The 11,317-nt window shown below is 41.5% G+C and overlaps 1 protein-coding gene across 1 annotated transcript; it reads left to right on the forward strand.

Annotated features, from left to right (window-relative positions):
- The first annotated feature begins 4,968 nt into the window (after positions 1-4,968).
- Positions 4,969-7,980, forward strand: LOC139115145 (four-jointed box protein 1-like). Its single transcript, XM_070677056.1, has one exon. It carries the CDS (start codon positions 5,618-5,620, stop codon positions 7,205-7,207), a length of 1,590 nt encoding a protein of 529 aa, XP_070533157.1. The 5' UTR covers positions 4,969-5,617; the 3' UTR covers positions 7,208-7,980.
- The last annotated feature ends 3,337 nt before the right edge of the window (positions 7,981-11,317 follow it).

The following is an 11,317-nucleotide window of genomic DNA, read 5'->3' on the forward strand; positions in this document are numbered from 1 at the left end:
CCCCCCCCCCCCCCCCCAATCAGTTGTCCGAGTAAGTAACAAAGGTAATGATCAATTGTGTGAAGAATACCCTATGATTTGCCTTAATGGTGTCGCTAAGATGCGGGCGGTGATTCGAATAGTGGTAAATTCTCGTCAAATGACCGATAAGCAATCAAACGGATCAGAGGTCATCTCTCTCTCTCCTTCTCTCTCTCTCTCTCTCTCTCTCTCTCTCTCTCTCTCTCTCTCTCTCTCTGTATTCAGTAATAAATACGCCGGTTATTATTTTTTTGTTCATGTATAGTCCTTTTTATGATATTATACCATAAAGTCGTTAGGCAATATCATAACTACAATTATTAATATTATCATTACTACAAGAAGTAGAAGTAGTATTTTCCTTGATCAAAAGTTATTTTCGCCGTCTTGGTGTTTTCGTCGGTGACTTTTGACTGGTTTCCGATCCTTTGTGATTGGCCAGCTCAAAGCTGAAGAGGGGTCATGACCCCAGACACCATTGAGTGGACTTCGACGAGATCTTGCCATCTGTAGTTCATTTACTTTTCCCGGAGTTCGACATTTTGTTTAAACCAAACACAAATATACTCTTCAAATGAGTGCAAACCAAGCAAACAGTCCAATTGTTTTGAAACTCAATCGTGTTCAAAGTTTTGCTTGAACAGATCACACAGGTAGAAACTTATCAGAGGAATGAAAGAAACTCATGATTATTGTGTACAAAAATGCTCAAACAAACACATGATAGGCCTATATGAGTAGTCGATTTGACACAGAGAAGCGCATACATACATATCTATATCCATCCATCAAACACCGTCCCTCCACCGTGTCAATACATACATACATACATACATACATACATACATACATACATACATACATACATACATGTATCTGGGCCGAAAAATGCGGCAAAAATCAAAGCACTTGTGAAAGAACTTGATGAAGTAACATGATTAAGTTTATAGTTTACTTCGAGGCAAGGAGATGGAAAGTTCTTAATGCCATTAAGTTGAATTATACACTCCAGGATCAAGGCACTCCCAATATTTCAACAGAGCGTGTCTTCTGTCGATCTGAGACACTGTTAATGCATTTCACCCCATCTTGTTGACTGTTGAAAAAATCGATCTTGACACGTATTGGATTACTAACACATGTTTGCGTTCGGTCTGCCTTAAACATTGGGTTACACCAGTACGTGCCTAGGGCAGGCCATCTCAGGAAGACCCGGGCAATTAATTTCTATCACCAGACCGAATGGGAGGTGCTTCATAGCTTTGTAATGCAGCGGATAGTGTTACTTGTCGCTTTGTAGAACATGGACACTAGTATAGGGGTCAGAGCATTGCATCCATACTTAATAACCACATTCGTACGTGGTAGCGGGGTTACCAGAAGCGGCCATTTCTCCACGGTTCGTTAGGCACAGAGATCGGAGTGCGCCCAGGCAACATATGTTCTCTCAATTACTTTTAATGAGAAAGGGGAGGCTATAGTCGGAACTGAACTTTGCACGGCGTTACTCCCTCCCCAACAATTTCTTTTCAATTTGATGATTCTCCCCTTTTAAACCTTCATCCCTACCCCCGGTACCCCTTTATTATTTACATAGTCTAGTATCTGTACGTCCGTTTCTAAACCTCACGAGATACTAGATATTGTGTTACCCTCTCTTCACTTTACCAATCGGCCAACCTTCGCTGTCTTGTCCGTCTCGACTGATGTCATCATTTTTCGTTTCCTTTCTTGAAGAATGAGTCTGACCGTGTTTAAATACGTGCACGGTGTACATCTTCTCAATAAAATACCGATTATTGGTCGTACAGCTATGTATTCTTTCTTGGAAAATATCTTAAGACTAGCTTACATGAACAATTCCTATAACTTCTAGAGAATTTCATTATATTTATACTACATAACAAATACATTTCTTCTTCACTGCAAAGTGTTTTTGAAATGTAAAGTATTTGCCGTGCAAATACAACGCATGCGTACACAGTCATGGCGCGCAATGCAATTGTTTACGAATGAACTTTGTCGGGACTAAAATTCAGATGTCGACGATAAACAATGTATGTAACTCACACACACAGGTTTCAAGGGCAAGTTGAACAGTACTTATACGGACATAATTTGTCGAGTAGAGCCAGAAACTCGCCTGCTTTTCCAAAAGGAACAAAAGTGCTGGGGAAACACTCTGAGACTTAACCCTTTGAGTGCTGTAATTTTTCCCCACCAATATTTTACTGCCACATTTTATCAATCTCTTATTAATTTTTCCGAAATTTTTTGATAATTTTAAACCAGATGCGGACATTATATTTTATTGGCTACAGTTTTTTATCAAATTTTGGCAAAACTCTGAGAAAAACTGACTGAGGTATATTTTATAAAGATGAGAAAAATTGACGTTGGCGCTCAAAGGGTTGTAAAGCAAACGGAACTGTTCCGTTGCAATTTTACCGAATGAAAAGTATCAGATCGCGTTGCGGTCGCTGATCTCCCCTCCCCCTCGAGTACTGACTGACAATATCCTGCTTCACACTGGGTGATTTTACTGTCTGGGCCGTGCCCTGATGTAAATCACTTGTGACAAGCTTTACCAGAATGCCGAGCACGGACTCACTCGTGAACTGGTACGACTTCAAATATTGCACCAGGTTGTTTCTTTTCGGTTGATATGTTTTCAAAGTAGCCAGGCAAAAGTTCATTTCCGCTAGCATTGTCAGTCATTAAGGTATGACTGTTATAGTTCGGATAAACGCTCACCATGAACTTTATAATGACCGATGTGTATTTCTTACTTTGAATTTCAAGTAGACTGAGCCTCGAGGAGAGATATTCGTACTCTCAAAGTTTAGCAGTACTTCGTCGGTATACTGTTTGTGTTGGCTGCCTGGTGTAAACAAGATGTTGGAGTTGATACCAAAGCAAAAATACTTGGAAAAAGACATCAAAATTTAGGTCAACATTGTTGACTATATAATAAATAGAAGGGCCATGCTCTTAAAAATTGACATCTTTCACTTTCAAGGCCAGTAATACTTTAAGTTATAATGGTCCTTTTGATATCGTTATTTGAACTCCTGAAGTCCTTCAGGTCTGGTAAAAGAAAATGTAAGTTTGTTAGTGTAGGTTGTATGAAATTCGAGAGTTTACTTTCAATACAGATAACACATAGAATGGCGGCCGTTTGGATATTAAAATATTGCTTAATTCGAGGTAATTGGCTTCTCAAATCTCAAATCCAAAAATCTTGCTATAAAAGATAATATTTCGCTGACGAAAGTATGAGCAAAGGTCAAAACTTTCGTTTCCTGCGAATATACTCTTTTAAATGATACTAAAATGATTATATGTAGACAAGCGCATTATATAAAATGCAAGCCTGCTCTTTTTTGAATACAATAGGTCTACTAAATAATGCTGTGATTGAAGTCTAATTTCATTTCTTTATCTTCACTCAAAATATAGTATGTCAGGTCGGTTTCGGTCTGCGAATCAGTATTCAGCAGACTATAACACGAAAAGGTCATAGTTCATTACATCGTGTCAGCAGATCATCGGTATTAGCAACACAGTAGGCAAGCTAATCGAATTATGCGATAGATATCAGACATACAACTAATGAGATGTAGAGAGATATACTACTTTGGATGATGAGGAGAGAATGACTGCGTGCCCCATATAAATTTGGATCGCAGGTCGGGTCAGAAAATCTTGCCGAGAAAAGAACTTATTTTTACACTGTAGCTTCGATGACCCTTAAAGAGGTATTTAATGAAGGAAATGTTGTAATAGTCAGTCAGTATTGGCCGACAGACCGTGGATGTAACATCTGGAAACACTACCGTGTGATTTGAACCCCGGGCTTCCAACATCGAACGCTGACATACCAATGACTTCCATACGTGAAGGGTACATTCTCGTGGAATGTGGACAAACATGCAACCCCGGTTCTCTCCCAAACAATGAGAAGTTAGTCTTTAATTGCATGTATCGCCAACCACTTCGTGATCTTGTTGAATATTGCGACCACCCCGGCACACACATTTTCTTCCTATTATTTGTCACAAAGATCCAGCGAAGAATTGCCGACGCAGACTACACCCAAGCGTGAAAAAAGGGCGCGCAAAATGGGTCCGCAAGGGCCATCAATCATAGAGCGAACACACTGCCCCTCAATTATTTAGAATAAATCTCTCACTTTCCACTGACAGTATTTTTCTCACGTCTCTGAATAGATGAGGATGACCCCTAGCCTTGGGTGACATCAATTCAAACCTTAGAGAATATATAAGTCTTTATTTGAAAGCCACCCTTGCTAATCTATTGAAGGAGTGTGGCCACTTACATGAACAAAATAGCCCAACAGTGTCTGAATAAATTGCAGGCGATTTCGACTGCTGCTCTCCACTTAGAGAACTCTAGCGAAAGATTTTATTTCCTTCAAAGCCCATTATAATTAAGACAAAGTATAGAACAAAAATGAGACAAAACGTTGCAGAGAAGCGTTAATTGGCGCGCATTAACGCCAATTAACAAAACGGGTTTCCAACAGCGCTTTTAATATCTCTATTTGCTTTTGCCTCGTTAGTGCAAAGAAACCCCTCCGACGAACATAATTCGATATTCCTGCATTTTTGTCTCATTTTCGTGAAGGTTTTTCGATCGAGTTTTTTTTTTGTTCCCTGTTCACTGACCGGGCCGTAATCGCCTTTTGTTTGTAATTCACCAAAGTTCATGTAAATCCACCATTGCTTTGTGCCCAATCATTATCTGTAGTGTGTACACAGTGTTTTCTTTTAATTTGGAGAACTTCAACCCATTGAATAAACCCTCTATAATCAATACAGGGGTTTAACAAAGCCTCGGCTATTCTGGCCAATAAAATGCTAGAATGTAGTCCGCCGCTGGCAATGGGCTGGCAGCGGGCAACTTACAAAAGGGCCCCCTAGCGCGCTGTGGATATGCAAATGATCCGCAGCGTAAAGTATTTTCGTTCTGCTGTCAGTTCAGTGTAGCCTGAGTTACTAAATGGACTGGCTCGTAGGTCACACGGAGGCATTTGTCCGGAATTGCTACCTGCTGCGCTTGTCACTCATTTCACACGTTGAGATTGGTGAAACACAGAGGTCGAAGACGAGTAGCGTTTAATATAGTATACATGATAGGTCCCAGGCTGGCGAGAAGAGGTGATCAACAAAACGAGACTTTACAGCTGAAATCATATTTCAACTGACACGGCGCTCGTATACAATACAGGTTAGATGACATAGCGAAGATCTTACTTCATTTAATGTGGTATACGTGAGATGAACTCTTGGCTAGGAGAGAACGGATAGTTTGAGTTGAACTGCGTTTTAACCCGACTTGAGCCTTTTCATCGTTATCAGTCGAGGCGAACAGCTTATCCTTATTGGAAACAACGCTAACATTTTGTGTTGTCCAGAATTAGGCTATCGCAGTACAAGGTTCCCCCCGCACGGCCAACGCGAAACATATGCCATCCCGGTGGGTGCGGAGTATTTGTTTTACCTGTCCCACCGAGAGCACGGAGCTTGGGGTATCGGAGAACATCAACAGGATGAATAATTTATCAAGATGATTGATGTCCGGAGACTTAACAAGACAGACAATATTATCGACTGTGTGTGTTGCTGATAAACGTCACAAGCGGCGAGTACGAATGTTGTGCCCTGACCTGGCTAGCACCATGCCGAAACTGAGCGTGATGCTGGCTGTAGGGATAGCGTTTTCCGTGGGAACGCTGCTAGGGACGTACTTACAACTGCCGAATACGGTCAGCCAGGAGCTGTTGTACTCGGAAATGGTGCTCGGGAAGCGTAGCAACCTGGAGAACGAACATTACAGTGATTTCAACGTCAGGAACCCGAGAGCGATTCGTCGCCCGTCCGCCATTTTAGACTCTTCGGAGCGGCTTTTCAGTGGCAGTTTATCTAACGGATCAAAAACCAACAGAATTTCACAGGCACTCAAAACTAAGCCACTTGGTAAACACGAACCGATACAAACTGAGAAATTAAGTTCAGATTCGACTCTTGAGAATCTAGATAAAGCTAGAGACAGGACTCGTAAACAGAGAGAAGGGAGCGGGCATCGAGAAGGTGAACGTCGCCCGCATAATGGCGTTCATCCGATAGAATTGACCACTGCCATACCGGGTGAAACGTCAAACGGCGACGCCGTGAAAAACACCACAAAATGGCCATTTAGCACCTGGAACAATCCAGGAATCTTATCGAACGGTGTGTACTGGAGCAGCTACCTGGAAGATCTGACGCCGCACGGGTTTGACGACAATCACGTCCGCGAGTGGATGAGCTTCGCCCGGAATTCATCAGTCGTTGAAATGGAAGACGGCTGCGGTAGGATGCAAAACCGCCTCTTGACTTTTCAAAACGGAACACGGACCTGTTGCCGTTACAGGCAAAACATGGACCAGCTACAAGGAGAGGTGTTCTCTTATTACCTGTCGCGGTTGCTGGGAATAAAAAATGTCCCGCCACTGGCTTTGAGCCTTGTGCGAAGCAGTGACTGGCAGTGGATCAAAGTTAGCAGTGACATTCCAACAGCGGAGTGGAAAGAAAATAAAATTGTCATTCTTACCGAGTGGATTGATAATCTCACTCCCGCCTTTATACCAAAACAGTTTCGGGGAGACGACAGAAAAATGCACCCAACTCGCGAAATTTTGGAAAATAGGACACTCCAAGAACTTATTGAATTAGTGCAATGGTCGGACTTGATTGTTTTTGACTATCTGACGGCAAATTTTGACCGCGTTGCGAACAATATGTTTAACCGCCAATGGAACGAGTTCATCATGGATGGGCCCACTCACAACTTGGATAAAATTGCCCAAGACGGAACCCTGGTCTTCTACGACAACGAATCTGGACTTTTACACAGCTATCGTCTGCTGGAGAAGTACTCGCATTTCCACGACTCTCTGCTTAACTCCCTGTGCATCTTTCGGAGCTCGACGACCGAGGCCATCAGGCGGTTCCACGAGCGACGGAACGTCGGCGAGGCTCTGTGGGACTTGTTCCGACAAGAAGAGCCTCTCTTCAGGGAGATGCCTCGACTCCCCAGGGGTAACGTAGACACCCTAAACAAAAGGATAGCCGACGTCTTTCAACAAATTCAAAAATGTGAATCTTTGTATAGAAAGAATTAAGTGAATGGGGAGATTCTACAAAACCAAAGATATGCCACCTTAATGTGCAATCATGATATAAATTTCATATCAATCAAAAAAATTTACTTTTATTTTTTAAATGTGAAAACAGTGATTTTCGGAAATCATATGGAAATATTTATTTATTGTCGGATTGGAAGACAGGGTTCCTGTGACATCCAAAGAAGAGATGTATAAATTATTATAATTATTGTATTTCTCTGGTATATAATACCCCGCCATTGTTGACAATCATACAAGTCTACTTTAACCTCAAGCCGCTTCTGTTGTCCAGTTTATATGTGAAAAATTTAAAAATTTAAATGTGGAAATTTAAACTGTTATTCTCGAAAAATTGCGCTTCTTTTATTCTTGAAATGTCTGTAGTGTTTAAGAGTCATCATGACTGTTCGGTTTTTGGTTTAAAGAGGGGTGTTTTCGTCGGTGAACCCATTTGCGTAGCCTTTTGTCGAGCGACTATCAGCCCTAGGGGCAGCCATATTGGATTTACGGGAGATGCTCTTGTTTGTATATCTGTCTTCTTGTAGGGTTAGTGTGTCGCATGTCGTCGTGTATCTCAATCATGTCACGCCCAGATTACACCATGCCATGGTAGTACATGAATTTCTTAAGGCTGTACTGAAAGAGTATTCATCAAATTGAACTAGGGGAGGGGTCGTTGCCAGGTCTCGTTTTATCTGTAAAGTGATATTTACAATCTATTGTGACAATCACGGTCATCTGATCATATTAAAACATATCGTTTAAGCGAAGCATGATGTATTTGTCGTTTTTAGAAGTCATTTTTAGAATTACATGTTTCATTTATTTCATATTAAGGTGAAAAAACGGAAGTGGGGCCGAAAACTCGCTGTACCAGTGAGGAAGTGCGATAATAATAATTCATTTTCAGTATTGAGAAGAGAATGGAGCCAAATTTTTTCCCGCCAAATCTTGGCGTCAGATATTGTCGGCTCTTACAATTTGTGAATAGCAAAGCACGAAATGTGGGGTATTGTAATATTACACAACCCAAAAATGATTTCTCTCAAAACCAAGGATGAAATTTAGAGATGATGCGACGATTTTGCATGTCTGGTTCGCTGACTTATTTAATGCAGTTAATAAACAAAGTTGCCGTCAGGCAAATAGAGCAGGTCGGGAGTTGTAAATGAGACAAATTTGCTACTTGCCAAAAATGACAGAAAACGCCAAGTGTGAATGAATGTTAAACGTTAACTCGCACGTACTCCATTGTGGATTTAGAATGTGCGATTTGCCCTCAGCAGTACAAATATGTTATTTGTATTGCGGGTGTCCGAATGGATGTAGAGACCAAACTTGTTGAAAGACAACTGTAAATCGTCTGTTGATATTAGCTCGGATGTTAAAACGCTTTGTTTGACCAGGAACAACAACGCAAAGGCGCTAAATAGGCAATACCGGAGTTCACGTTTGCTTGTTAATGAGTTACATTTAGTCTATTTGACTTCTCGATTGTGCCCAATCTCGTTGTGGAGATGTGTTTGCATTTTGCGGACAGCGGCTGGTTCCCCGCCTTACGTCCGGTGTTACCGTGCTATCGGTAGTATCGCGAGATTCAAAGAGCACGAGGTTATACGTCGACTACCCTACAAGTACCTGCCGTCATTTACTAAAAGTCTCCGATAAGCAAGTGCTTCGACCGTACAAGTCGGAACCCGGCAACTAGCATCGTATCTTGTTATGTGGGTGGATGTGTTAAAACCGATATGACGACATCTCATTCGAAGTATTGGTAGCACCGTGGGAACGCTTGTGATGCTAAAGTCCACTTTTATATCATACATCAATTCTATAATAAATACGTCATGTATTAGGAAAAGAAGCAAAGCACCCGAGGTATGTTTCGCTTTGCTGTTGGCAAAATGCAAACTCGTGATAACAGAAAATTTGGCAGTATCGACAATTTATAGAGGTGAACGGACAGAAGTCCGGCCAATCTCCGGCAAACTCAGGAACTGCGATATAATGTGTGGTTACCAGGCAACTTGTAACGTTGAAGATAAAATTTGCATCCATTTCTCGCCATCACCTTTACTACGGAATCAAATTGATACATGTACTTCTAGAAATTTCAAAAACCTAGTTTTAAACTTCGGAGGAGTTTGCGTATCTCTACGGGCTTTGCGCCAGAGCTGACCCTCGTCCACTTGTGCTAACCAGCTTGCAGTCAGGCCTTGGGGGCGAAGAAAAGAGCCTGTATTGAATTGTTCGTAGCGGCCTCGATCTCACGGCTCGGTTAAATTTGAATTCTATGCAAATAATAAGAGAGAGATCTGTCTTTTGATATTGAAGTATCCAGTGGCCTTGCTGAAAATGAATACAGCGTTTGTTGCTCACATTCACGATACGTTTCACCAAATCAACAGATGGTCTGGTCACACGGAATAATTTCCTAATTTCATCCAATATTTTAAGTAACGCCCATTTGGCAAGTTTACAATTCACGTGATTGGAATGCTTAAAAGGTGATGTAATATTTCCCATATGGGCATGTTTCATAAGTACAAAGTACGGTGAAACAATAACCAGGTAGCTCTTGCGCAAAAAAATCAAAGGTGTCAGATATAGTCCGGATATCACAAATTCAAAAAGTCAACAAGCCGTGAATGATATGGAAATCATTTTCGTATGGAAAAGACGAACGCTAATTTGTTTGTTCATATACCTGCACAACAGATAAAACAGTTTCTGAATACGAGTAAACTCTGTCTTTCCAACGGCAACAGGTACACGGACTATATCGGTCCCATCGACGTTGACGTGCGCGGCCCTATCACCCACGAAAGCCGTGTGTGAATTACTGTAACCCGTATAGAGCAAAATCATCGACCACTGAGGGGGAAAGACCCGCCAGATATTTTTCATACAGCTAGTTTGTTTGATGGAAGCTGCTATAAATAACGAATGACATGTTGTTCAATGTCAATGTAGTAGATTTAAATCAGCGTTGACGGCGACAAGTAGAGGTTTAATGTCAATAACAGTTCTTTTGGCGGATTGCGACGACAAAAATCCTACCACTCAGTGGCGGTCTGTAATACAATTTACAACGACGGCCGAACGGATTGATATATCTATTGTGAGCGTAGAAATTCCTTTTTTTTCGCCTTGATTGAGACATTTATAACATCTGCTTTTGTTGGACATTCGTATGTCGGACAGGTCCTTGTACAGCCTGGTATATAGTTAGCTGAAGTACAATCTGTTTACGATCCACTTCACCCATTCGGCTCCAATCAGGCATGTGTGGCCTTTATGCGGCTGGCAATCAAGTCTTTCACTGCCCACTCTCGGAGCGTGTTGTCTGCCTTTCATTAGAAATCCACTTCAAAATCCAATACCCGCTTTTTCATCCTTTCCTGTTTTGATGTGTTTTCTTTCTTTTTCTCCCTGTTCAGAGACGGGCTGGGTTCTTGATCAGGTATGTCAACAAAAAACAACAGGCTTGTTACGTTAATTTAGTCTCTCTGTGCCATCCTCGTTCGCAGTTAATAATCTTTGAGTGGCCCTTTGAAGCTCCAATCGATAAAATCGTCCCGCTTTTTTTTCTGAAAGACTTTCGACCACTGTCTATTCAGATCTTTCAAAGCGAAATAACGGAACGTGGAAATTATTTGAGCCAACATTTTATGCCGGGACGAGTTTCCTCGGAAAGAAGGGACTTCACAGGTCCAAATAATGTCGCCCAAAAAACGCGATTTTAAAGGTCAACGAGGCAGGACTTGCACGACGGACAAGATCTCTGCCCTGTCATTAGCTTCTTGCGATGACTGTACTGAGTTTTGTTAAAGAACAATTTCCACGACTGCAAGCAAAATAAACAATGTCGTTGTCCAAAACCACAACAAAAACATCTGAACAAAGCCTACAACAACATAAGTCGGGAAAACCGACGGCGCTAGCTGTCTCCATTAACCCTTTTTTACCGGTCCGAAGTAGCCATGCATTCAAAATAATCTATTAGACAGGGATAGTATATGCTGTACATGTAACGTTTGAAAAGAAAAGTTCGAACTTTTCATAATATTTTCGGTGGTTTTTGTTTCAAAATACAGGTACTGTTTC

The sequence above is a fragment of the Ptychodera flava genome, chromosome 2 (genome assembly GCF_041260155.1).
Source record: "Ptychodera flava strain L36383 chromosome 2, AS_Pfla_20210202, whole genome shotgun sequence".
NCBI classification, from domain to species: domain Eukaryota; kingdom Metazoa; phylum Hemichordata; class Enteropneusta; family Ptychoderidae; genus Ptychodera; species Ptychodera flava.